Below are 27,998 nucleotides of genomic sequence, written 5' to 3'. Positions count from 1 at the left end.
ATAAACAGGGGGTTGGACCATGGGGACTTCCAAGATCTCTTCTGGCCTGTCTGAGGCCATGTGCACAAATCACTCAACAGTGAACGTGGCCGACTTACATTTGGACTAAGCGATTACTTGGGAGTTTGGATTCTGGGGTGTCAGCTGCAGTGGCTGGGGTGACGCCCCGGGCCCTCCCTTCCTTCCAGGCCTGGGGCCTCTGCTGGGCATTGTGGGGTCACCGGCAGGGTTTCCCTGGCAACCCGTGGGGAGGCCGCGGAAGGGGACGCGGGTCCCTTCTGGGACTTGGTGGCAGCGGCCGGGCTGTCCGGGCGAGGAGCTCCGAAGAGTGGCGCCCCGGCCCCTGGCCCCGCTTGTTGTGAGGAGAGGCTTGGGGCTGGCATGGCGGAGGAGCCGCCCTGCGGGCCTTGGCGCGGCGGCGTCCAGCACGAACTGCTGAAGAAGCTGACGCGCCTGCAACAAGGCGGCGCGCGGAGCGGGGAGCCCGCTAGCGACGGCGGCCCCAGCGCCGGCTGCTGGTGCTGGCTGCGGCTGCTCGGGCGCAGCGTGCCGCGCGGCCCGCGCAGGAAGAAGGGCAAGTCCGGGCGGCCGGGCAGAGCGGCGCCGGGGCGCGGCCTGTGGGACCACCCAGGTCTGCAGAGGATGCTCCAGAGGCTGGCGGCGTGGAGGCGGCGCTACCTGCGGCCCGAGAGGCTGGAGGAGATCCCGCTGCTGGGGCTGGAGCGCGCGCGGAACGCCGACTAGGCCGGGCCTGGTCGGGCCCTGCGCCCGCGGCGCCCCTGGCCCGGGCGGCGAGGCAGTCAGTCCGTCGTTGTGGAGCCGGAAGCCCTCCACCCGCCCCCCTGCATTCAAAGTATTGGTTTTGTTTTAACGAAGAGACGAAATAAACCCAACACCCTATGACAGAACATGGATATTTTTTTGTTTGGTATACGCATTTGAAACCTTCTTCAGAAGTGAAAGGGTTTGAAGTTTCGAGTGAAACGCACAGGCTTTGACCTGGTACGCTCCTCTGGACCCCGCGCACTGACGGCTGCTGGGGAGGCAGTGGTCGCAGAGCCCCGACCCCTCCAGCTTCGCATTCCCGGGCAGTTGCTGCCAGGCTGGAAGACAAGAACCTGAGCGGCAGAAGTGTATCTGCCTCAAGACGCCCAGGGAGGACTGTGGGAGCCGCAGTGGCTTTCAATCTCGGCAATGCCCTCGGGTTCTTGCTCTTTCTTTGTTTTTAAAGTGGGATGCCGAGCTCCTCATCCCATATCAACGTTGAGCAAATCAACTTTAATCTTCCCTTTATAGGCCTCTATGAACCTGTGTAAACCATTAGAGCCAAGGCTTGAGGGTGCGAGGCGGAGAGTTTGAAAACTACTGTAGAGATACAAGAGCAAAGGGAGAGATATCCAAGGACTCCTGGAAGGGGTTTCTTCTATTTCCTAGACAATAAAAATCTGCTAATGATATTCTGGCTCTACAGACCTGTGAGGATGAAAGTATGAGAAGTGAAGGCACTGCAAGTACCCTGAAAGAGCTATACATAGTCTAGGTTCTTATTACACTGTTACAATCTTTCTCAGATTTTTCCCAGACCACTGCAGCACCTATCTTCTCCCGGCCCTTAAGAAGCAAGCTAAGAACTCTAAGCAGTGAGCCTACAAGTTCTCCACTTGATGTTGCTGGTGAGCCTGCAGAGTTCATGATGTGTTCCAGGCAGTGGTTTTTCCCTGCCCTTGACCTAGAGAGTCAACCTCTAGGGAAAGGGGGCGGTGGGGGGGTCTTAAAGCCTTTTTCGTTCATTTCATTGGTAGGGAGCTGATGACCAATCTCTGGGCAGAAGTCCAGAAAGCTGAGAAAATCAGGAAAACAAACAAACAAAAGCATAGGCCAGAATGCTGGCACCAGGAACCAAGGCCCCACAGGGCATAATCCTCTAATTCTGTGATTTGGGGTTAGACTCAACTCAAAGTTTTTTTTTACTGGTCTCTTTACTCCTGCCATTGCCCAGCTAGCTTAAATTATTCTGTAGGTTTCTGCTAGGAAAAGCCATTAAGCTTTTTAGATAACCAGTCCTACCTTTATAAGGAAACCAGTTGTGTTATCCCGTTTATAACTGGGTGAGGCTGGGATCCTAAAATGGGTGCTTGAATTAAACACTGTTCTGTAGGGAGCAGCCTAGTTAAATTCTTCCTGCTTGGAGAGGCTGAAGCTAAGAGGCCAAAAAAGGAAAGACCACTAAGAAGAATCCCAAATTGCTGAATCCACAAATACTGGAACAGAAGTGCTGTTGAATAATGTGTAAGGAATTCAATCTAATCTTTTCTGGGTTTATTTCAGTCATGAACGCCCAACTAAAGCACAGCTAATCCTCTTACCTTTAATTTGAACGTAATTGTGTCTGGGTTTTGATGAACCATTCCACAGCCTCCCATTCACAGTCTAAGGAAATTGACCTGAATTGTGTCCCTGCCTATGTGGACCCATCTCCACTATCAAACACACACAATTAGAGGTGTCAGCTCTGTGTATAAGTACATGACAATATAAAGTTTAATTTATTTAAATCATTTATTATGGACGCTACTGTGTATTCTTTTTCTTTCTAGTTTAAGTCTCAGGTATCCATACAAAGCCTCATGTTTTTGGTAACGCTGTCTGCCTGGGATCCGTGTCTCCAGGCTGTTGATCATAATGGATTACACCAGGCAAAGAAAATGATAGCTCCTGCTGGATTTTCTGGGTTGATAGATGAGAAGGTAGCCCCCACTAAAGCCCGAGTTCTGCAGAAACATGTTCCTTGGGTGCAGATGCTGCATCATTGTCTTAAGATCTTTACCTACTAGCGGTCCCTTCCCCAACTCTCCCCCAGGCTAAGAATTTTACAGTATTTCATATTGACAACTTGCATCTTTGATACTCCAGGGCTTGGATAGCACCAGCGTAGGACCTGCACCTCCTTCTATATCTACATTCTTTCAGGCAAAAAAGCAATTTTAAAAAGATGCAGAAACTTTTTAAAAGATGCTTTTAAAAAGCATTTTCAGTTGAGTATTTTCTGATGTAGATATTCCAGAAGCATGTCTTTTGGCCAGAGGATGGTAACTCAACTGAGTCTTTGCGTTAGTGAAATTCATTTAGTTGTCCCTTTTAGAGACCAGATTCCCTTAAGGCCATCTCAAGGGGAAAGTATTTGTTGTAAGAATACCCTCTACTGGAACTGGAGGGGGAAGACTGTTGGCCCAGAGGTAGCTCAGGGGACAGGCTCCTCTCTCTGCTGCTCAGGGGTGCCACCCCTGCTTGCCTCTGCTGGTCTGCCCCCTTTCTCACCACTGGCAGCCAACCACCAGATCTGAGGGAAGTGGTCTGACGGGCTTAGATAATTACCATCATTCCTACTGGGTGAAGCCAGGCTACTTCACTGGTGGCCAGCAAGGCTGCAGTTTTGCCACCTTTGGATAAAGAGAGACTGTTCATGGTTAAGAGAGGTCTAGCATTGCTTCCCCGAAAAGGCAGTGGATGTGGGTTGTGGGCTGGGTAGTCTTCGTTCGAGTGGGCTGTTGGGTAAGACAGGCACCATGATATGTTCAGTTTGAGTTAGTGGAACTTGCGGCTGTTGTGTTTTAGGTCCATAATGGGCAGCTAGAGGGAACGAGGGTGTCCTCATGAATTCTGTACCCTGGAAGCCATGAGCTGGGTTTTTAGTCTTGTCTTTGTCCTAACAGGTGGCTAGGCCTTTCCATCTTGCTTCCCTCTTTAACATTTTCCTTCTCTTCAGCTATCACTTTGGCAATGTTACTTCCCTGTTCATCTGCAGTTCTTAGGTGACCTGTGTGCAATCTTGTGAATTCAGCAAGATTCGGAGTCTTATTGCATTTTAATATAACTATGAGGCTCAGAGAATTTGTACTGTGGGCTAAAAGCAAAATAGTGTTAAAAGAAAAAAACATTTCACGCAATTTAGGATTTATTGAGCTTTATTGAGTGGTTAGAATTGGGCAGTATCCCATTCAGAAAGTAGAAGGGAGCTCCACTGAGGGGAGGAAAGAGATGCTCATGTAGGGTGACCCTGGAAGCCAGTGAGGAAATGTTCTGATTGGCTGACACTGAGTTTCTATTTCACATAGGCGGGGAACAGAAATATATTGATTAGTAGGGTATGTTTGTCCATTCTGATAACTTATCTCTACTGACCTAAAACTAGTTTTATCACCAGATATTGCTTACCAGCAATCCTGTAGGGTGTGTACCAGTTCTTGGAAACCCCCGGCAGATCAACTGTTTCTGTCATCTAAACAGGCTCTTCTCCAAAAAGCCTAATGCAGACAGTCATTCTATTTTACTTAACAAGAGATTTGGACTTATTTCAAGTCCAGTACAATCTGTAGATCAGAAATATGAATTCTGGAAGGTCTTTATAAATAGAAAAACACTATCTGAGAAGTATCTTCCATATTGTAGATGTGCTTATTGAGTGAACAAATGAATGACAAATGAAAGAATCTGAAGGAAATTAGTAAACTGTCTTTGCTATGGAAAGCTTCCTTTCCCAGAGGAAGAATGCATCTAGTTCAGAGCTTTTCCTCAAGTAACAAAGAAAGTTGCCACTGAAGGTAGCTGTTTCTATCCTAGGTAGAGTAAGAAAGACTCAAGGCTATTCCACAAAATTTAGGGATCCCACTGGCTCCAAGGACAAAATGAGGTAACTTGAAACATGAGGAATTATTTCCCTTTTCAATATGGTTTAGGAAAAAATTAATGGTGTGTTTAATTAAGCAGACCACTACAGGTATTATTTTGGTGCTAAAGCTGGCAGAATGCAATATACCCGAAATGGATTGTCCTTAAAAATGGGATTTATTAGATTACAAATTTATAATTCTAAGACTATAAATATGTCCAAATTAAGGCACCAAGAAGAAGATACCTTCTTGGAAGAAACATTGAGACTCAACTTTGAATGGGAGGGGTCACATCTCTATCAAATCAAAAGGTCCCACCCACAACTGGGTGGGTCACATTTCTGAAGAAACAACCCACCCAACAATACGTCTGCCCTCACTAGATTGGATTAGAAGAATATGGATTTTTGGGGTACATAACAGTTTCAAACCAGCACAGGTACTGTTGCTGGATTTGTGCTTCCCAGGTTCTTGGCCATAGCAGAAGAAAGAATTCAAGGGCGCAGCACAGCACAGAGTAAGCAGGCAGAAAATTTATTGAGAACACAACATAAGAGAACATGCTGGCACCCTCATAAAGAGAGGTGATGGAAGTGAAAGGCCTCTCCATGTTGGGGCACTGCTTTTATTGCCTAGCTTTACTTACTACCCCACCCCCTTCCTTTTTGGGGGCTCTTCTTCCTACCCTCTGCAGGGTGGTGCCTGGTGGTAGATAGTGCATTTGGGTGGTTGATTGCTCCACCCGTCTCTGTAGATAAGTTACTTAGGTGGGGATTGTTTGACTGCTGCCAGGTGTTTCCCATAAGTGCGGAGCCCTCCATGCCTATGAAAGATGTGGGTACTCCTGGACTTGACTGTCCTTGCTCAAGGGCTCTTTCATGGTATTTTCTCTCTCCCTTCTTTCCCTGTTCTAGCCTGCCTTAGTACCAGCAAGCATGTGGTTGGAGAAAAAAGGAGCACTGAGTAGAATTCTGGCTCACCACTGATCATGGGACCCAGGCCGTTTCTCCTGCATAGTCTGGTGTGGAGGTCTTGGGAGACTGAAAGGAAAAGCGTGAGGGAAAGGAAGGCCTGACTTACTGTATTCCCTCAGTGTCTCCATGGAGAGGAAGCCTCCTGAGCAGGCCATCACACGGGCTCCAGAAGTGGCTGCAGTAGAGGACGGCAGCTCTTCACAAGACTGGGAGCTGCAGGAGGAGATCCATGATGCTAGGGGTTCTTCTTGGAGAAGAGAATCCAAGAGATGGCTCAAATATCTTGAATTGCTTCCTGTGAAAGAGAAGGATAGGGAAACTGTCTGGGTGACCACAGGCAGAGGAAGAGAAGCCTCTGTACTGCCAACAGAGCAATCCTGAGCAACAGGCCTGCCTCTGCCGTGGAGCTCCAGGGTATGCATGTAAGAAGAGGTAGGCTTTAAGATGGAAAAAAAGACTCTGATTTATATGGTTCAAGGAGACCTTATTTTATACAACACAGTGTTCCTGACAACCACAATTTAGCTCGATCATTTTAAAGTTACAGGAAACTTGCCTCCTAAAGGACTCCAAGGTTAAACACTTTTGCAAGGTGAGGAATCCTTTTGTTGCTGGAGAGTTCTGGGAGTTCTTGGAGAAATTGAGACCTTAACCAAGGGCTGGTGCCATGAGGGTTCTTGACTCAGTTGCAGAAAAGAATTCAAGGACTAGTCAGTGTATACAGCCAAATAGTTTAATAAACTCCTTACCAGGGAGTTCTGGGAATTCTTGGCTGGATGCTGGAGAGCCCCAGGAATTCTTGGAGAAGTTGAGAACTTGACCAGGGGCTGATGGCATGAAGTTTATTGACTCACCTGCGGGAAAGAACACAAGGACTAGTCAGTATGTACAGCCGAAGAATTCAAAGAGTAACCCAGAGTAGTCAGAACTCCACTAAGGGCTGATGCTGTGCAGGTTCTTGATTCAGCCTCAGGAAAGAACTTGAGGACTAGTCAGTGCATACAGCCAAAGAATCCAAAGACTGGCTGTTGCACAAAACCAGGGACAAGGCTGCAAACCTCCAGGATGTTACCTGGAAATAGAACAAACCAGGGCTGAGGCTCCGAAGTTTCAGGAAGTAGGTTTTTATTCATCCATGGCCACAGGGCTCAGCTGAGTAGGCTCTGAAAGTCTGAGCCCCGAACAAAAGGTTAACATCAGTTTTTATAGACAGGATGACATATTAAAGACAAGGTATGCCTAATATGGTAATTGGTGGTGTTGGAAGGAAATGATTGGCTGGTTTAAATCAGGAAGGGTGTGAAGCTGGGCTTACAGAAATGGATGAGTGGTTAGGGGAGGGGTTTCTTTACAGGAATTTGTTTGATCTTGCCTACGTGCAGTTTCACCTGTTCGCGGGGCAAGCATCCTGTTTAAGTGTAGTTCTGACTGCTCAGTGGAATTTGGGGAATTTTTAAAGAGGAGGTAGTTTAAATGTGCAAGGAACCTGCTTGTTATATCTCCCCCCTTTGATGCTTACCCCTATTTAGAAGAAGGGGTTATGGCATCATCTATTTTTGTCTTTTTCTTGTTGCAGGTATTGGTATGTCCCCATTTGAGCTGAGCATGGGAAACAAGGTAGCCATGCAGGGTTTAGGCCCCTGCAAGGTTGGGGGAGGGGGAGGGTCTGTGCCCCACCTCTCTTGGCCCCAGGTTTTCTCCTGATGGCCCCTTTGCTACTGTGCCTGTCTCAGGTTGATCCTTCCCTGAGGAATCTTACCCATCTTTGGCTAACCAGCCATCCTCCAGGGCCAAGCAGGGTGATGTGAGGTGTTCAAGTGAGGAAGGGGCAATTTCCCCTGAGAGGGTCTGATCTGTTTCCTCGATAGCCTATGCCCTCTGGGCTCCATGCCCAGCACCTGCCTTGGGATTTCCTCATCTGCTGGTGGACCCTGGCTTTGGTCACATGTTTTGCAGAACCCAAGTTTTTTTGCTCCAGTGAAGGCCCAGCTCATAGCTCTGGGGAAGAGGCAAACTGCACGGCACCAGCAACCAGGAGGCCTCCACCTCAGCACAGCTAAGAGCTCCCCCCAATCTCATACGCATTGCATTAAAGGAGGACCGTCCTGGAAAAGGTGTCAGATTTGGTGGGGGGTAAAACTGTACATGTGTTGAAAGTCAGGTAGACTTGGGAACTGTTTCCCTTTCTAGGGGTTATGGCAATAGCCTTGCCAACCTAGAGTCGTGAAAACAGCACTACTGATCATTGATCACTAGCATTTCAATCTACTGAATTTATTTTAACATTTGTTCCCATTATTTATTTATTTTTAATCCCTCTGTTTTACCCATCTGTCCATACCATAGATAAAAGGAGCATCAGACATGAGTTTTTCACAATCACACAGTCACATTGCGAAAGCTATATCATTATACAATCATCTTCAAGAAACATGGCTACTGGAACACAGCTCCACATTTTCAGGCATTTCCCTTCAGCCTCTCCAATATACCTTACCTAAAAAGGTGGTATCTATTTAATGCGTAAGAATAACCTCCAGGACAACCTCTCGGCTCTGTTTGAAATTGCTCAGCCACAGACACTTTGTCTCATTTCTCTCTTCCCCCTTTTGTTCTAGAAGGTTTTCTCAATCCCTTGATGCTGAGTCCCAGCTCATTCTAGGAACTCTGTCCCACGTTGCCAGGAAGGTCCACAACCCTGGGAGTCATGTCCCATGTAGAGAGGAGGAAGCCAGTGAGCCTGCTTGTCATGTTGGCTGAGAGAGAGAGGCCACATTTGAGCAACAAAAGAGGTTCTCTGGGGGTGATACCTAGGACTAATTTTAAGTAGGCTTAGCCTATCCTCTGCGGGGATAAGTTTCATATGAACAAACCCCAAGATTGAGGGCTCAGCCTATTGTCCCCACTGCTTGTGAGAATATCAGGGATTCTCCACATGGGGAAGCTGAATTTTCCCCTTTTCTCATCATTCCCCCAAGGGGACTTTGCAAATACTTTTTTATTCACTGTTCAAATCACTCTGGGATTTATCAGGGTATGATTCTGGACAAACCTACAAATTCTCATGCCCTATTCAAGGTTCCAAGTACTTATGGTATTCAATTAAACTGTCCACATAAGTTATATTAGGAAATGCACTAGTCAAATTATAAATTTTGTACAAAATAAACATTTTTTGCTTTAGTCTTACACATAAGTTAAAGTTTTAAAATATGAATTACCATCTATTTTCAGCACCCTGCAGTATTGACATTCCTTTGTTCTTCTCATGCAGAAACATTTTTAATTTGTACATTTAGTCACTATCAATGTGCACTCTAGGCATTCCTAGATTATACCATCTCAGTCTTTATCATCTATCTTTCCTTCTGATTTAATTTGTGCTCCCAGCCCTCCTCCCTTATTCATTCTCACATTCAGCTTCATTGAGTGTACTAACATTATTGTATTACAGTTAGGTAGTATTGTGCTATCCATTTCTGAATTTTTACAATCAGTCCCTTTGCACAATCTGTATCCCTTCAGTTCCAATTACTCAATATCTATCCTATTTCTATCTCCTATTGACCTCTGTTCTTAGCTGAAGTTCTCTGAGTTCGTTCATTAATGTTAGTTCATATCAGTGAGACCATACACTATTTGTCCTTTTGTTTCTGGCTAATCTCACTCAGCATAATGTTCTTAAGGTTCATCCATGTTGTTACATACTTCATCACTTTATTCTGTCTTACGGCTGCATAATATTCCATTGTATGTATATACCACAGCTTATTTAGCCACTTGTCTGTTGATGGACATTTTGGTTGTTTCCATCTCTTCGCAATTGTAAATAATGCTGCTATAAACATTGGTGTGCAAATGTCCGTTTGTGTCCTTGCCCTCATGTCCTCTGAGTAGATACCTAGCAATGGTATTGCCAGATCATATGGCAATTCTATACTCAGCTTCCTGAGGAACTGCCAAACTGCCTTCTATAGTGGTTGTACCATTTGATATTCCCACCAACAGTGGATAAGTGTGCTTCTGTTCTAGTTTGCTAGCTGCCAGAATGCAATATATCGGAATTGGAATGGCTTTTAAGAAGGGGAATTTAATAAGTTGTTAGTTTACAGTTCTAAGGCTGAGAAAATGTCCAATTAAAACAAGTCTATAGAAATGTCCAATCAAAGGTATTCGGGGAAAGATATCTTGGTTCAAGAAGGCCAATGATGTTTAGGGTTTCTCTCTCAAGTGAGAAGGCACATGGTGAACACAATCAGGGTTTCTCCCTCATCTGGAAAGGCAGATGTGGAACATGGCATCATCTGCTAACTTTCTCTCCTGGTTTTTTGTTTCATGAAGCTCCCCAGGAGGCATTTTCCTTCTTCATCTCCAAAGATCTCTGGCTGGTTCTCTCTGCTTCTCGTGGCTATGTTGTTCTTCTCTGCTCTTTCTGAATCTCTCTCATTCTGCAAAATGTTTCCTCTTTTATAGGACTTCAGAAACTAATCAAGACTCACCTGAATGGGTGGAGACACACCTCCAACTAATCCAGTTTAACAACCACTCTTGATTAAGTCACATCTCCAGGGAGATGATCTAATTACAGTTTCAAACATGCAATACTGAATAGGATTAGAAGAAATAGCTGCCTTTACAAAATGGGATTAGGATTAAAACATGGCTTTTCTAGGGTACATACATCCTTTCAAACTGGCAAGCCTCTTTCTCCACAACCTCTCCAGTACTTGTCATTTCTGTTTTATTGATAATGGCCATTCTGGTGGGTGTGAGATGATATATCATTGTGGTTTTGATTTGCTTTTCCCTAATAGCCAGGGAAGTTGAGCATCTTTTCATGTGCCTTTTGGCCATTTGTATTTCCTCTTCTGAGAAGTATATGTTCAAACCTTTTGCCCATTTTGTAATTGGGTTGTCTGTCTTTTTGTTGTTGAGTTGAACAGTCTCTTTATATATTCTGGATACTAGAACTTTATCTGATATATCATTTCCAAATATTGTCTCCTACTGTGTAGGCTGCCTTTTGACTTTTTGACAAAGTTCTTTGATTCACAAAAGTGTTTAATTTTGGGGAGTTCCCATTCGTTTATTTCTTTCTTCAATGCTCATGCTTTGGGTGTAAGGTCTAGTAAACCATCTCCTATTATAGGATTTATAAGATATTTCCCTACATTTTCTTCTAACAGTTTTATGGTCTTAGATCTAATGTTTAGGTCTTTGATCCATTTTGAGTTAATTTTTGTATAGGGTGTGAGATATGGATCCTCTTTCATTCTTTTGCATGTGGACATCCAGTTCTCTAGGCACCATTTATCAAAGAGACTGTTTATACCATAAGCTGGCTTGACAGCCTTATCAAAGATCAATTGTCCATAGATGAGGGAGTCTATATCTGAGCACTCTATTCAATTCCATTGGTCAGTATATCTATCTTTATGCCAGTACCATGCTGTTTTGACCACTATACCTTCGTAATACTCCTTAAAGTCAGGTAGTGTGAGACCTCCGACTTCATTTTTCTTTTTCAGGATACTTTTAGCTATTTGCGGCACCCTGCCCTTCGAGATAAGTTTGGTTTTTGGTTTTTCTATTTCTGAAAAGTAAGTTTTTGGGATTTTAATTGGTATTGCATTGAATCTGTAAATCAATATAGGTAGAATTGACATCTTAACTATACTTGGTCTTCCAATCCATGAACACGGTATGCTCTTCCATTTATTTAGGTCTTCTGTGATTTCTTGTAACAATTTCTTGTAGTTTTATTCATACAGGTCTTTTGTCTCTTTAGTTAAATTTATTCCTAAATATTTTATTCTTTTGGTTGCATTTGTAAAAGGAATTTTTTCTTGATTTCCCCATCAGATTGTTCATTGCTAGTGTATAGAAACACTACAGATTTTTGCGTTTTGATCTTGAAACCTGCTACTTTGCTGTACTCATTTATTAGCTCTAGTAGTTTTGTAGTGGCTTTTTTGGTTTTTTTGACACATAGTATCATATCATCTGCAAACAGTGGGAGTTTTACTTCTTCCTTTCCAATTTGGATGGCTTGTATTTCTTTTTCTTGCTAATTGCTCTGGCTAGAACTTCCAACATAATGTTGAATAACAGTGGTGATAGTCAACATCCTTGTCTTGTTCCTGATCTTAGGGGGAAAGGTTTCGGTTTTCCCCCATTGAGGATGATATTAGCTGTGGGTTATTCATATATTCCTTTTATCATGTTGAGGAAGTTCCCTTCTACGCCTATCCTTTGAAGTGTTTTCAACAGGAATGGATGTTGAATTTTGTCAAATGCCTTTTCTGCATCAATCGAGATGATCATGTGGTTTTTCTGCTTTGATTTGTTGATATGGTGTATTGCATTAATTGATTTTCTTATGTTGAACCATCCTTGCATACCTGGGATGAATCCTACTTGGTCATCGTGTATAATTATTCTACTGTGCTGCTTGACTCATTTGCTAGAATTTTGTTGAGGATTTTTATGTGTATATTCATTAGAGAGATTGGTCTGTAGTTTTCTTTTTTTGTTGTCTGGCTTTGGTATGAGGGTGATGCTGTCTTCATAGAATGAGTTAGGTAGCTTTCCCTCCTCTTCAATTTTTTTGAAGAGTTTGAGCAGGATTGGCAGTAATTCTTTCTTGAATGTTTGGTAGAATTCACATATGAAGCCATCTGGTCCTGAACTTTTCTTTTGGGGGAGCTTCTTAATGACTGATTCAATTTCTTTACTTGTGTTGGTTTGTTGAGGTCATATATTTCTTCTCAAGTCAATGCTGGTTGTTCATGTCTTTCTAGGTAGTTGTCCATTTCATCTACATTGTCTAGTTTATTAGCATAAAGCTGTTCATAGTACCTCTCATTTCTTCCTTTATTTCTGTGGGTCAGTCGTTATGTCTCCTCTTCCTTTTCCGATTTTATTTATTTGCATCCTCTTTCTTTACTTTTTGTCAACCTTGCTAAGGGTCCATCAATCTTAACTGATTTTCTCATAGAACCAACTTCTGGTTTTGTTGATTTTTCTCAATTCTTTTCATGTTCTCAGTTTCATTTATTTCTGCTCTAATCTTCCTTATTTCTTTCCTTTTGCTTGCTTTGCAGTTAGTTTGCTGTTCTTTCTCTAGTTCTTCCAAGTGGACAGTTAATTCCTCGATTTTTGCTGTTTCATCTTTTTTGATATAGGTATTTAGAGCAATAAATTTCCTTCTTAGCACTGCCTTTGCTGCATCCCCATAAATTTTGATATGTTGTGTTTTCATTTTCACTTGCCTCAAGATATTTACTGACTTCTCTTGTAATTTCTTCTTTGACCCACTGATTGTTTAAGAGTGTGTTGTTAAGCCTCCATATATTTGTGAATTTTCTGGCCCTCTGCCTATTATTGATTTCCAACTTCATTCCTTTATGATCTGAGAAAGTGTTTTGTATGATTTCAATCTTTTTAAATTTATTGAGACTTGCTTTGTGATCTGGCATATGGTCTATCCTTGAGAATGATCCATGAGCACTTGAGAAAACGTATATCCTACTGTTGTGGGGTGTTGTTCTAGTTTGCTAGCTGCCAGAAAGCAACACACCAGAGACGGATTGGCTTTTAATAAAAGGGGATTTATTTTGTTGGTTCTTCAGAGGAAAGGCAGCTAACTTTCCATTGAGGTTCTTTTTTACGTGGAAGGCACAGGATGGTCTCTGCTGGTCTTCTCTCCAGGCCCCTGGGTTCCAACAACTTTCCCCGGGGTTACTTCTTTCTGCATCTCCAAAGGCCTGGGCTGAGCTGCTAGTGCTGAGATGAGGAATGCCGAGCTGAGCTGCTAGGCTGTGCTACATTGCGTTCTCTCATTTAAGCACCAGCCAATTAAGTCAAACGTCACTCATTGCAGCAGACACGCCTCCTAGCTGACTGCAGATGTAATTGGCAACAGATGAGGTTCACGTACCATTGGCTTGTGTCCGCAGCAACAGAACTAGGTATGCTCACCTGGCCAAATTGACAACTGAATCTAACTAACACAGGTGTAATGTTCTATAAATATCTGTTAAGTCCAGCTCATTTATTGTATTATTCAATGCAATAAATTGATCCTCTTTATTGATCCTCTGTCTAGATGCTCTGCCCATTGATGAAAGTAGGTAATTAAAGTCTCCAACTATTATGGTAGATGTGGCTTTTCTCTTTGTAGTGTTTACCTCATGTATTTTGGAGCATTCTGGCTTGGTGCATAAATATTTATGATTGGTATGTTTTCTTGTTGAATTGTTCCTTTTATTAATACATACTGTCCTTCTTTGTCTCTTTTAATTGTTTTACATTTGAAGTCTAATTTGTTGGATATTAGTATAGCTACTCCTCCTCTTTTCTGATTGTTGTTTGCATGAAATATCTTTCCAAACCTTTCACTTTCAACCTATATTTAATCTTGGGTCTACAATCTGTTTCCTGTAGACAGCATATAGATGGGTCCTATTTTTATAATCCATTCCACCAGTCTATGTCTTTTGATTGGGGAGTTTAATCTGTTAACATTTAGTGTTATTACTATACAGGTAGAACTTCTACCATTTTGCCTTTTGGATTTTATGTGTCATATCTAATTTTTCTTCTTTTTACCTTTACTGATAGTCTTCATTTTTACACTCTTATCCACACCTTTCTCTCCTGTCTTTTCCTATCTGTTTCTAGTGCTCCCTTTAGTAGTTCCTGCACAGCTTGTCTTTTGGTCACAAATTCTCTTAGTGATTATTTGTCTGAAAATGTTTTAATTTCTCCCTCTTTTTTGAAGGGCAATTTTGCTGGATATAGAATTCTTGGTTGGCAGTCTTTCTCGTTTAGTAATTTAAATATATCATCCCACTGTCTTCTCACCTCCATGGTTTCTGCTGCGAAATCTACACATAGCCTTATTGGGCTTGCCTTGTATGTGATGGATTGCTTTTCTCTTGTTACTTTCAAGATTCTCTCTTTCTCTTTGACCTCTGACATTCTGATTAGTAAGTGTCTTGGAGTATGTCTATTTGGGTCTGTTCCATTTGGGGTATGCTGCACTTCTTGGATCTGTAATTTTAAGTCTTTCATAAAGATTGAGAAATTTTCAGTGATAATTTCCTCAATTAGTTTTTCTCCTCCGTTTCCCTTCTTTTCTCCTTCTGGGATACCTACAATACATGCGCTTCATGTTGTCATTCAGTTCCCTGAGTACCTGCTCATATTTTTCCATTCTTTTCCCTATATTTTCTTTTGCTTGTCAGATTTCAGATGTTCCACCCTCCAATTCACTAATCCTATCTTCTGCCTCTTGAAATCTGACATTTTAGGTTTCCATAGTTTTTTTTTTCATCTCTTCTATTGTCCCTTTCATTCCCATAAGTTCTGTGATTTGTTTTTCCACACTTTTGATTTCTTCCTTTTTGTTCATTTCTTGTCTTCTTTTTATCCTCCCTCAATTCATTGTTTTGATTTTTGATGAGGTTTTCCATGTCTGTTTGAACATTCTGAATTAATTGTTTCAACTCCTGTATCTCATTTCAGTTGTTGGTTTGTCCCTTTGATTGGGCCATATCTTCAACTTTCCTGGTATGATTCATTATTTTTTGCTGGAGTCTAGACATTTAATTTCCTTAATTTGTTTATTCTGGAGATTGTTTTCACTTTTTTTTACCTAGAATTTTCTTGCTGGATAACTTTTTCTTGTCTATCTGTTCTTTGACATTTAGTTCATCTTATTCTGGACCTCTAGGTTAGTTTTGTTTAACAGATCAGAATTTTTCAGTTCTTGTTTTCTTGTTTCTTGCCCTGCTTGCATGGTGCCATTTTCTCCTCTTAGGAAGGGTCTACTTAGGTGTTATAGACCCCAGCCAGATTTTTCCAGACCAAGCTGGCCTCCTGTTGGGAGGAAAGAGTCACCTGCATCAGTTTTTCCTGAGGGTGAGACCCATCCGATTGAAAGGCTTTCCTATGAAGCCTCTGGACTCTGTGTTTTTCCTATCCTGCCCAGTATGTGGTGCTTGTCTGCCTGCGGGTCCCACTAGCATAAGGTCATGTGGTACCTTTAACTTCAGTAGACTTTCCTTGCTGGGGGCGTGGTTGAGACAGAGGAGAGGCTATAGGCTGGGTTTAATCTCTTCAGTTTTCCAGACCCTGTGGTCTTAATTCCTTGAGGGAGGGAATCCACCTGAGCTTGGCTCCACCCCTCTCCTGGGGAAGTCCAGGCTCCAGAGAAGCTCTCAAACAAGCTCAATTCTGCCTATGTCTGGGGCCATTGGAGCCCAAGAAGCCTTGCAGCTGTATCAATGAGTAGTCAAGCCATAGAAACACAGCCACAAAAAAGAAAGAGAAAAATCCTTTCCAGTGCAAGACCCCTGTTCCTCTGGTTTGCCAATCAAGAGCTTAAGTTGGTATGTTGCTCTGTGAACCTTCAGGTCCTATGTGCCCCCTCCTTTCCTTCAGGGAAAGACCATTTCAAGTATTATGTGCTATTTTGACCAAAAAACCTCTGTTTCTTTTTTTATTTTTTCTTTTTCCATCAGCTCTGCCCTCTCCACGCTGGGGCAAAACACCAGCAACCTCCACTTTGACACAAGGTTCAGCTGTACTGGGGGCCTAATTTTAGTAATCAGAATTTGTTAATTAATTCCACAATTGGAGCTTGGTTGCACTCAGCCCCTGCTGCAGAAAAGTCCCTTTCCTTTCTTTACCCCTCTGGGAAGCAGCCTGTTGGGGAGGGGCACCGGCCCTGCCACTTGGGGAACTCATGGTTCTGGGGGCATTTGCAGCTGGTCTAAGTGGTCCAGACTGGGGTATGCTATGTGTCTGGTCACTGATGTGGCCCCAGCAGTTGTTCTGTACTGTTCCTGTCTATTTACTAGCTGCTCTGGGGGACTAATTAAGTCCCACACCTCGCTAAGCTGCCATCTTGGCCCTCTCTCCCAGGAAGTAGGTTTTTATTCATCCATGGTCATAGGGCTCAGCCAAGTAGCCTCTGAAAGTGTGAGTCCTGAACAAAAGGTTAACAACAGTTTTTATAGACAAGATGACATGTTAAAGACAAGGTATGCTTATTATGGTAACTGTTGGTGTCAAAAGGATACGATTGGCTGGTTTAAACTGGGAAGGGCACGAAACTGGGTTTTCAGAAGTGGATGAGTGGTTAGGGGAGGGGTTTCTTTACAGGAATTTGTTTTATCTTGCCTATGTGCAGCTTTACCCGTTCTCAGGGTGAGCATCCTATTTACATGTAGTTGTGAATGCTCAGAGGAATTTGGGGAATTTTTAAAGAGGAGGTAGTTTAAATGTGCAAGGAGGGGTGAGGGGCCTGCCTGCTGCTAGGGGGCTGCTTGCTACATAGCCGGTGTCCACAGCCCCAAATTTTAATGTGTAGCAAAAGTACACACTCGTAGGGAAATGAGCACGGACATTTTCTAAAGGAGGAGAAGTCCCCTGATGTCAGGATTCTTGAATTATAAGGTCTTACAGGGGCCCTTCCCCAGCTGGCTATGCTAATAAGGGATTTATGAGCTGCACTCTTCATTGGTTCATTTCAGGGGCCGATCTCAGTGAGGGCCAGGTGTGCACGAGCTAGGTGTGTGCACAACAAAAGGAACTTTTTGCTATGGGTCTTAGGGTCTCTTCCCCTCCCTCCTTCCCTATCTAATCTGCCTCACTTTCACGTGGCAAATCCCTATGTATTTTAATCTGTATGTCCTATATATTTTAAAATCCACATCTTCATGCAGTGGATTTTCAAATAATGCTCTTTTTATAGAGGGACTCACAGTTTACAAAATGCTTTCCTGTATAATATCTCATTGGGCCCTTATAAAAACTCTGCAAGATCAGCATTTTACAGGTAAGACTGAGGAAGGTAAGTAAGGGAAGTCTGAACCCTCATCTCCTACCTTCCAGCCCCGTGGCCTCCCTGGCTCACAAGGTTCCTGACTGCTGTGAGCAAAGGCAGGATGAGGTGCTTAATGGTTTTAGTTCTTTGATTTAGAGTAGATCTTTGGGCATGTGGAAGTTATATCAGATCAGAAAAAGCAACCAGGGATTTCATTAGTTTAGAAATAATGGCAGTTTAATTCTATTTTACCTTCAGTTAGAATAGGGGTTAATTAAAGGCCATTGTTGCAAACTGAATCCCTGGAAAGGTCAATCAGATTTGCAAACTATTCCTTGTTTCTAGATATAGAGCCCTTGGCTATTACTGCTAGTCTCTGTGTTCACCCTAAGGGAAACTGGAGTGGTAGGGAGGGGAGGTGTGGAGGAATGCAAGTACCCATTCTCTCTTCCAGGAAAAGAAGTCAGTACCAGTAGGTCAGGATGCTTATCTCCATTTTAAAAAAGCCCCTCAGCAACATTGCAAAAACCAGGATGTAGTCTTGTTCAATTATGGGCTGTCAGCTACTGGGACAGGAATCCAACTGAATATGTTGTCTTTAATATTTTTACTCATCTCTCATGGGTGCATGCTTATTTGCTGCTCGACATTCATTTCTCATACTACTTGGTAAAAGTTTCCCACATTTTCTTTTGGAAAGCCTCTTTCCCCCACATCAGCCATTAGATCCAGGAATTGACCCTGATTGGCATTACCAGTAGTTCTCAGTCCTGGCTGCACATGAGAAGTAAAAAAGTGCCGGGCCTAATCCCCAGAGAAGCAGATTCAATTGTTCTGGGTAGGATCTGGGCACGAATTTTGAGTGGTTCTAATCTGCAGCCAAGTTTGAGATCCAGTCCTAAACCAGCCAGCATATTCCATTTTGTGGTTCCTATGTTTGGTTTGGAATGGGGAAGTTTCCCCAGGATATTCAGACCAGACCTTAGGACTGTTGCTCAGGCTGCTGCCTTCCAGCTGACACCTTTGAGCTCAGGATAAAGCTGTGCCTGAAGCGGGATCTACCCCTGAACTGGACAGATGCATGTGTTGTGAGTTAGGACATTTTTGGCTGCAAGCAATAGTAACCCAACTCAAAGTAGCTGACAAATAAGGATATTTGTTGTCTAACATTATAATAAGCCTCAGGAAGGCCAGCTCCAGGTGTACTAAAGCATCAAAGACCAAGTCGTTTTTTTTCCCCCCATCTTTCTGCTCTGCCATCTTTTGTGTGGCAGATTTGTCCTCAGACCACAAACTCCCCTCAAGGTCACAGTTCCCATGCCCCTTCTAGGTATGACAGAATCCAAAAGAAGAGGGACCATGTCTTCCAATATTCTTCATGAGTGAAAAACATTTCTCACAAAAACCTCAGCAAACGTCCCCCATGTCTCGATGACCATGCTCATCCTGAAACCAGACACAGTGAGGGGAATGTACCACCATCCCTGGCTAAGACTAATCAGGGTTTAACCCTGGCCTGGGATAAGGTCAACTTCTCTGAGGGTTGAATTTTGGGTTAAATTGGGACTTCTAATTCTCTAGCAAGAGAATTTAGAGAAGGAAGGGAAGATGGATGATGGATAGGCAGAGTGACCTTTATTGTTTATTGCCATTCAGGCCAAACATTTTTGTAGATGCCCTAACATGGGCTTTGGGGATAGGACCAGGAAGTACTGGCAAAGACATGAAAATGGCACCTGCAAGTCTAGCAGGTCCCTGTATACCTGTTAGCAACCAACCACTTACTAAATGGCATCTTGCTATGGAGCATCTGATCTGCTTATGGTGAGAGAATTTCTGGATTTATTTCTATCCTCTGGCAACCACAGTACAGTGGTGTCAGGCAGTGGTGCTAAGCATCTGAGTTTTTTCTCTTGCTAGGCTGCACCCATACGACCTTGGGGACGTCTCTCTGCATCAGCTAAGTTGCAAAGCAATGCTGGTAAGATCAAACAAAACCAACCAGAAGAGTTGTGGGGCGGCACATGGTGAAACAGAAGAGGGTGTCCTTGGGCTTACATGACAGCTTATCTATTATGAACTGTTTGACTTTGGGGGAGCTACTCCAACCTCTCAGAGTCTCAAAATGTGGATAGTGATCTCCATACAAATTGGTATGAGGACTCCATGAAAAAAAAATGTCCATGAGAGGGCACCATGTAGTAAGCTCAAAAAACATGCTCTTTTTACTAAAACAAGGCACCTGAGTCATGAGAAAGAGCACAGGCCACGAAGTCCATCTTGGCTGACTGTAGGAGCCAGCAATACACTCATTTTACATAGGAGGAAACTGGGAAGTAAGCTTGCCCAAGGTATCAGAGCTGGAAGTAGAATAAAAATTTCCCATCTTCTGTCCAATAGCACCAGCAAATGGAGCTCTCCATGAAGTAAGTGAAGCCTAAGCTTCAGGGCCCCTCACTGTTTGCCCAGGCCTCTGGAAGGGAAGCCAGGGGCAATTAGGAAGCTTTTCCATATAAGTATTTCTGGTAAACTGCCTAAAAGAGATCTTAAAAAAAGAAACAATCTTCAAGATGCCAGTAATTTGTTATAGTTTCTTTACTCATTCTAGATACATATTTCTCTTACATTGTGCGAACTTCAGACCGCACAAAACCTGTGCACCAATCCTCGTGGATGATTGTAAAACTTAAAACTGTCTTTTGCTCCCAAATCACCCTCCCAGCAATGGGGAGGGCAAAAGTCTTTGATGAGGTAGCCCCTAAGTGCCCTATCAGGCAAGCCATGCCAGAGGTCTGGAATGGAAGGACTCGCACACAATTAAGATGCTTGAGTCGCATGGTTTATGGGATCAGTTAAAAACCCTCAGCCAAAGCAAGAGGAACAGGGTGGGAAAGATTACACATAAATACAAAGGATAGCGTACAGGCTGGGTGGAAGGACCATACCACCTGAATCCCAGGTTATATAATTCTCGTAAGGCCAGGAACCCAACTTCCCTTCCTACCTGAAATATTAGAGGTCTGGACAAGTGTGGGGCTCTGAAGCTTAAGTTTCTGTAGCTTCACAGAGAATCCTATTTGTGTCTCCCCTCTGCCACACCAGCCAGCCCCATTGATGTAGGATAAGAGCTAAAGACTTTTAAGGTGACCCGATTGATAGAGTGCCAAGAACCAACTCACACTTGCTCTACCAGAGACACGGGGGCAAGTACACCAGGCCATAGCTGTAGTTCGTTCATTAGCCTGCTGAGCAGACATGGCTTTATCTGGCAAGCTGGAGCCACATTAGTGTCACCCATGGATGGTCAATTTAAGACTCATGAATGTTGAGTGCTTCATGTGCATCATGTATATTGTGTAGCATGAATTCTGGTGCCTTGGCTGCCTCATGTACATTTACTGTATCAAAGTATTTGGAGCTTCAGTGTATTATGTATAAATAGCATATCATGACTATTTGGTGCTTCATTTGCCTTATCAAAATTTGGTACCCACTTGGCCTTTCCATTCCATCCTACCTATGTTTAGTACACCTGTTCTCTACTTATCTATCTTTAATATGTCTTACAGATGACTAACTTACTTATTGAATAAGATACTCATAACTTAAGTGTTTTATCCACATCTCACAAGTGATTAGCTGATTCCTTATTTATGCTTAACACATAAGTTTGTTATTCCCATTTGTTTTGCTTGCTTTCTATAGCAGAATTATATATTCTCAATCAAATAAACAAACACTGTGAAAGGGCTGTTAAGGCTGAGCTCCCTCCCCAGCTGATGCTGACTGTAACCACGGAGAAGGACCTCTTTCCTCACAGCCTCTCACTCTGAGCTGTTGGATGGGGGATTGAGCAAGCACCAAGGGAGCAAAGGGAGGCCCAACCTGGGCCCCTGGGTGGACTCAGCCCCAACCTGTGTCAAGGCCTCAGAGTCATTGAGAATTGCTGCACACCTGGTCAGTGACCCACACAAATGTTTGCCTCTGAGGGATGCTGGGGACGTGAGAGAAAGCGGTTACTGAGCTGAGATGTAAATCTGGAAAGAGGTGCCGAAATCTGTGCAAGAGAAGGGCAGCTCTAAGTCAAATGCTCTGGTTTTCAAAGGAGAGGAACCTAACAGACTGGGATTGTTTGGCTGTTACAGAACTTTGGCTGAGACAATTGATTCAGATGTCTGTGGGCCTTAAATGAAAACCCAGGGAGGACTAGACCAAGGACAAATCTAGGTGGCAACAGCACTCTCTCTTCTCTTGCTTTCTGATGATGGAAGCTCGGCTTCTGGGTCAAACTGGTTCTCTTTTTCCTTAGGGTGAATCTGTCATGCTAACAGATTTCTGGCCAGCCTTTCCCACAGACTGGCCTGGACTTGTCAGAATTACTGTTAGGCTCAGGCCTAGACCCCAAGACACCCATTTATGAGAAGAAAGCACAACTCTGAGGATCGAAGTCACTCAAATACAGTAGAACAAGTGGGAAGTCTCCTTTCAGGCCAGTGAAAAATGGTAGGAAAAAACCCTGGGCTCTGGAGGTGGCCAGACACTCACTGAACTTTGGATCTGCTAGGTGAGCTCATCTGTGAAATGGGATAATAGAGTTTCTCGGGGGTGTTGTGAGGATTAGGGTTTTGACATTTGGTAGACATCCTATTCATGTTAGTTACCTAGTAGGATGAGAGGAATGCATCCATTACCCCCAACCTCTGATTTCCAATAGAGGCATGACCAAGGATTACTTAAAGTTTCTTTTCTCCAGTGGATCTTGTTTTGAAATATTTAATCTACCTAACTATATTTATTACTTTCATATTTTTACATTTTTATTTTACTAACCTTATTTCCCCTATCTTATTAATCAAGAGCATTTTTTATCAAGACATTTCAACTAGTACAAGATAACCTGTGTTAGCACACTCACTTGAGAGAATTTGAACCAAATATAGGAAAAAATGTTTGTAATGTTATATAGTCTTATTGAAAATTAATACAGGAGACCCTTGTTACTACTTTAAAACCCTTGGGGACCCTAGCTTTAGAAGCTTTACTCCAGGTTAAATAACTGTAACAGCACTGGCTGGCATTTCCTGAGCATATGTGTAAGGCTCTGTTCTGGCACATTTGTGATTTATATAATCGCATCTTCATCACGGCCCTCTGATCAAGATCATTTGTGTGTTACAGGTGAGAGACTGAGGTTAGAGAAAAGCAATTGGAAACTCACAAAGGAGAAGTAGAGCCCTCCTTCTGTTGCCTGTGAAAGGAACTGTGTCTTCAGAAGAGAAATGGATTTTACTTTCGTAGCCAAGAACAGTATTGCCTCTTACTTACATTGTACTAGAACAAAATGATCTGCTCTAGCAGATACATTTTACATAAAATGTTTGTTACTACAGTTTTAGAAATAACTTTGGGGAAACAGAGGCAGGATCACGATCTGATACTTTCATCTCTTAGATACTTTATTAATTATATTTAAAGATCGAAATGTTTCAAAAGATAATTCCTTAAATTTTTCTATTCCTGCCTTCCCTCCCAACCCATCCTGTTCTCTGGGTCTTTACATTTCCATATACATGTTATGTCTAACACAGTGAGTGGTGTGATACAAAAAACAGGTGGAGAATTTGGCTTAAAGTGATCCTGAGTGTGTTCTCATAGGCAACTGACAGAAACTGATGCATATCCTTTAGGAAGCAACACAACTTCAACCTGGACTAAAGGAATCTTCACAAAGTTCCAGGGAATGTGACCTCATTTTTAAAAAATTATAAAACACACAAAGAAGCAAGGCACTGTGTGTGAGGATGAAAAAAAAAAAAAGGCAGCAGAAATAAGCACATAAAGACTACAGACACTGGAATATTTAAATAAGGAATAAAAATAAGTGTGTTTAAAAAATTGTTTTTAAAAAAAGCTTGGAAAAATAATCAGGGAACAAAAGATTATAAAATGATCAAGCAGATTTGAAAATGAACCAAACAGAAATCTGACATGAAAATACATACAATAAATGAAATTAAAAATGCAATGGAGGGGGCGGGCCGCGGTGGCTCAGCGGGCAAGAGTGCTTGCCTGCTATGCTGGAGGACCTCAGTTCGATTCCCGGCCCCAGCCCATGTAAAAAACAAACAAACAAACAAAATATAATAAAACAAGAAAATGTTTAAAGATGTTTCCCTTTCTTCCTCCCTTCCTTCCTTCTATCCTTCCTTCCCTTCCTCCCTTTAAAAAAAAAAAAAAAAAATGCAATGGAGGCCTTAAGTAGCAAATTGGACCCAATTAAAGACAGAGTTAGCAAACTGAAAAGTAGATCCAAATTATTTAGAATGTACAATAGGGAAACAAAGAAATGAGAAAATATAAAAGAGAGAGAGATATAGAAAATAGAGAAAGGCCAATAAAAGTCTAAGGAAGAGATATTAGAGAAATCAGATGAGAAAAAATACTTAAAGGGTTATGGTTGAAAATTTTCCAGAATTGTTGAAAGACATTGTTCCTCAGATTCAGGAAGCCAAAAGAATCTCAATCAGGGTAAATAAACAGTAATCTCTACCTAGACACATTGTGGTGAAAATGCAGAATACCACAGGTATTTAAGACAGTTAGACAGAAAAACCATTGCCATTAGAATGCAAACCCATTTGGGCAAAGATTCTGCCTATCTTGTTTGCTGATCTGTATCTGGTAGCCAGAAGACTGCATGGCATATGGTATATGCCATAAATATTTGTTGAAAGAAGGAATGAGTGAATTAATCACTAGACTGTTAGCTGATTTAACAGAAGTTATGTAATCCAGAAGATAAGAAAGGAAGAAAGGAAAAAAGGAAGGAAGGAAGGAGGGAAGGAAAGGAGAAATTGCAAAATACAAAGTAAGGAGGTAGAAATAGAATCAATTATATCAGTTATCAGTTAAAGTTTAAACGCATTAAACTTTGTTAGAGACAAAGAATCTCAGGATTAAGCAAAAAACAATCCAACCATACGCTCTTTACAAGAGACACAGAAAAGGTGAAAGTTAAAGTATTGCAAAGGATATACTAGGCAAATACTAAACAAAAGAAAGCTGGTGTATCTATACTTATATTTGATAAAAGTGAACTTTAAGATAAAGAAGCTTTATAGGAAATAAGGAGGGTCCCTACCTATTGACAAAAGGTTTATTTCACCAGAAAGATGTAACAATTCTAAATATGCATGTCATTAATAACACTGTCTCAAAATATATAAAGCAAAAGCCAGCAGAAATACAAGGAGAATTTGAGAAGTCAATCATTATAGCAAGGGGATTTTTAACACACTTTTCTAGTGATTAATCAAGTACAGGCATACCTTGGAAATACTGCAGGTTTGGTTCCAGACCACTGCAACAAGGTGACTATTGCAATAAAGTAAGTCACATGAATTTTTTGGTTTCTGTGCTGGTTTGAAGCTTTTATGTACCCCAGAAAAGCCATTTTCTTTTAATCCAATCTTGTGAAAGCAGAGTATTGTTGGGTGGGATCTCTTGATTAGGTTGTTTACATGGAGATGTGACCCCATCTGTTCAAGTTGGGTCTTAATCCTTTCCTGGAGCCCGTTATGAGAGAAAATGCAGAGCCTACACAGATGCATTCATTTGGAGATGCTAAGCTAAGAGATGAAAGCCAGAGTTTGCCCTGGAAAAGCTAAGTGAGGAAGTGAGGACCCGCAGACACTTAGAGAAAAGTCACTGGATTCAGAAGATGAAAGCGATGAACTGGGAGCAAGGACTAGCAGAGGCCATCCACGTGCTTTCCCAGCTGACAGAGATTTTCTAGATGCTGGTGGGGTAGTCTTTCTTCAAAGTCAACATATCTTTCTCTGGATGCCTTAAGTTGGACATTTTCACAGCTGTAGAACTGTAAATTTGTAATCTAATAAATCTGCTTTGTAAAAGCCAATCCATTTCTGGTATGCTGCATTCCAGCAGCATTAGCAAACCAAAAGAGTTTTCTATTAGATATAAAATTCACGCTTACAGTATACTGTAGTCTATTATTTTTCCATCACTCCAGAAAAAGAAATAAAAAGAAAAAAGAAAAAATTCATACATACCATACCCCTTACCCCTCCCTCTCATTGACCACTAGCATTTCTCTTTACCCAATTTATTTTAACATCTGTTCCCCTTATTATTTATTTATAATCCATATTTTTTACTCATCTGCCCATACCGTAGATAAAAGGAGCATCAGAACAAGGTTTTCACAATCACACAGTCATTTTGCAAACCCTATATCATTATACAATTATCTTAAAGAAACACGGCTACTGGAATACAGCTCTACAGTTTCAGGCACTTCCCTCTAGCCCCTCTAATACACCTTAAACTAAAGAGGGTTATGTTCTAGTTTGCTAGCTGCCGGAATGCAACACCCCAGAGACAGATTGGCTTTTAATAAAAGGGGATTTATTTTGTTAGTTCTTCAGAGGAAAGGCAGCTAACTTTCCACTGAGGTTTTCTTATGTCGGAAGGCACAGGATGGTCTCTGCTGGTTCTATTCAGGCCCCTGGGTTCCAACAACTCTCCCCCAGGGTGATTTCTTTCTGCATCTCCAAAGGCCTGGGCTGAGCTGCAAGTGCCGAGGTGAGGTGAGGTATGCTGAGCTGCTTAGGCTATGCTACATTGTGCTGTCTCATTTAAGCACCAGCCAATTAAGTCAAACATCATTCATTGCAGCAGGCACGCCTCCTAGCCGACTGCAGATGTAAATCAGCAACAGATGAGGTTCACGTACCATTGGCTCATGTTCACAGCAACAGAACTAGGTGCCTTCACCTGGCCAAGTTAACAACTGAATCTAACTACCACAGGTTATCTATATAATGCATAAGAATAACCTCTAGGATAACCTCTTGACTCTATTTGATATCTCTCAGCCACTGATATTTTTTGTCTCATTTCTCTCTTCCCCCTTTCAGTTGAGAAGGTTTTCTCAATCCCTTGATGCTGAGTCCCAGCTCATTCTAGGATTTCTGCCCCATGTTGCCAGAAAGGTTTACACCCCTGGGAGTCACGTCCCATGTAGAGAGGGGAAGGACAGTGAGTTTGCTTACCGTGTTGGCTGAGAGAGAGGCCACACCTGAGCAACAAAAGAGGTTCTCTGGGGGTGACCCTTAGGCCTAATTTTAAGTAGGCTTAGCCTATCTTTTGCGGGGATAAGTTTTATATGAACAAACCCGAAGATTGAGGGTTTGGCCTATTGATTTTGTTGTCCTCACTGCTTGTGAGATCAGGTCTTCTCCAAATGGGGAAGCGGAATTTTCCCTCTTTCTCACCATTCCCCCAAGGGGACTTTGCAAATACTTTTTAAATCTATTGTTCAAATGACTCTGGAATTTATTGGGGCATCACTCTGGGCAAATCTACATATTGTAGTCTATTAAATGTGCAACAGCAGTCTGTCTAAAAAAATCAATATGCATACCTTACTTTAAAAAGTACTTTGTTACTAAAAATTGCTAACTATCATCTAAGCCTTCATTAAGTCATAATATTTTGCTGTAGAGGGTCTTGCCTTGATGTTGATGGCTGCTGACTGATCAGGGTGTTGAAGATTGGGTAGCTGTGGCAATTATTTAAAATAAATAGCAATGAAGTTTGCCACATCAATCAATCTTCCTTTAATGAAAGCTTTATCTGTAGCACATGATGATATTTTATAACATTTTGCCCACAGTAGAACTTCTTTCAAAATTGGAGTCAATGGTATCAAACCCTGCCACTGCTTTATCAACTAAGTTGATCTAATAGCTTAAATTCTTTGTTGTCATTTCAACAATTTTCACAACATTTTCACACAAGGAGTAGATTCCATCTTTTTTTTTTGCTAATAAATGTATTTTACTGCACAGTGTTGGTTTATGAACAGCAATTTGATTCTACTTTCTTTTTTTAATTGAGAAATTTTCACACACATTCTATACATTGTGTACAATCAATGGCTCAAAATATCATCACATAGTTGTATATTCATTACCATGATCATTTTTTAGAACATCTGCATCACTACAGAAAAAAAGAAAAAAGAAAAAACTCATACATACCATACACCTTACCCCTCCCTCTCACAGACCACTAGTATTTCCATCTACACAATTTACTTTATCATTTGTCACAATTTACTTTATCATTTGTCCCCCTTATTATTTCTTTTTTTTATCCATCTTTTTAATTCATCTGTCCATACCCTGGATATAAGGAGTGCCGGAATTTCCCTAGGGAACAGGGGAGAAAAAGGGGCGCTGCGTAGGATAAAGAAATGACAGACACAAGAAGTTAGTTAATGGTTTCAGGGGACTCGAGCTCATCAGGTGCAAGAGTCCCAAATAAACTGATACCTACATATTTATTGTGCTCTTACATGGGAACTGTTTTAGGGAGTATAACAAGATTATTTTTAATATCTGTCATGCCTGCAAAGCTACAAAGTTTGGTTCACGGTTCCAGTCCCAGGAACTCTTTATTACTTATCAGAATGTTTTCTATACAGCTCTCTTTGGG

General features: G+C 42.1%; 1 protein-coding gene and 1 long non-coding RNA gene across 2 annotated transcripts; both read left to right on the top strand.

Annotated features, from left to right (window-relative positions):
* Position 1: 1 nt before the first annotated feature.
* On the top strand, positions 2 to 749 carry C7H1orf202 (chromosome 7 C1orf202 homolog). Its single transcript, XM_077168514.1, has one exon. It carries the CDS (start codon positions 382 to 384, stop codon positions 742 to 744), a length of 363 nt encoding a protein of 120 aa, XP_077024629.1. The 5' UTR covers positions 2 to 381; the 3' UTR covers positions 745 to 749.
* LOC143690826 (uncharacterized) lies at positions 750 to 22,950 on the top strand. Its single transcript, XR_013179205.1, has 4 exons — positions 750 to 2,289; positions 5,585 to 6,076; positions 21,787 to 22,041; positions 22,656 to 22,950. It is a non-coding gene; the product is annotated as an uncharacterized LOC143690826 (long non-coding RNA).
* Positions 22,951 to 27,998: the final 5,048 nt, after the last annotated feature.

Source organism: Tamandua tetradactyla, chromosome 7 (assembly GCF_023851605.1).
Source record: "Tamandua tetradactyla isolate mTamTet1 chromosome 7, mTamTet1.pri, whole genome shotgun sequence".
NCBI lineage: Eukaryota > Metazoa > Chordata > Mammalia > Pilosa > Myrmecophagidae > Tamandua > Tamandua tetradactyla.
The sequence above is the reverse complement of the archived record's forward strand: the minus strand, read 5'-3'. Positions and strand labels throughout refer to the sequence as shown.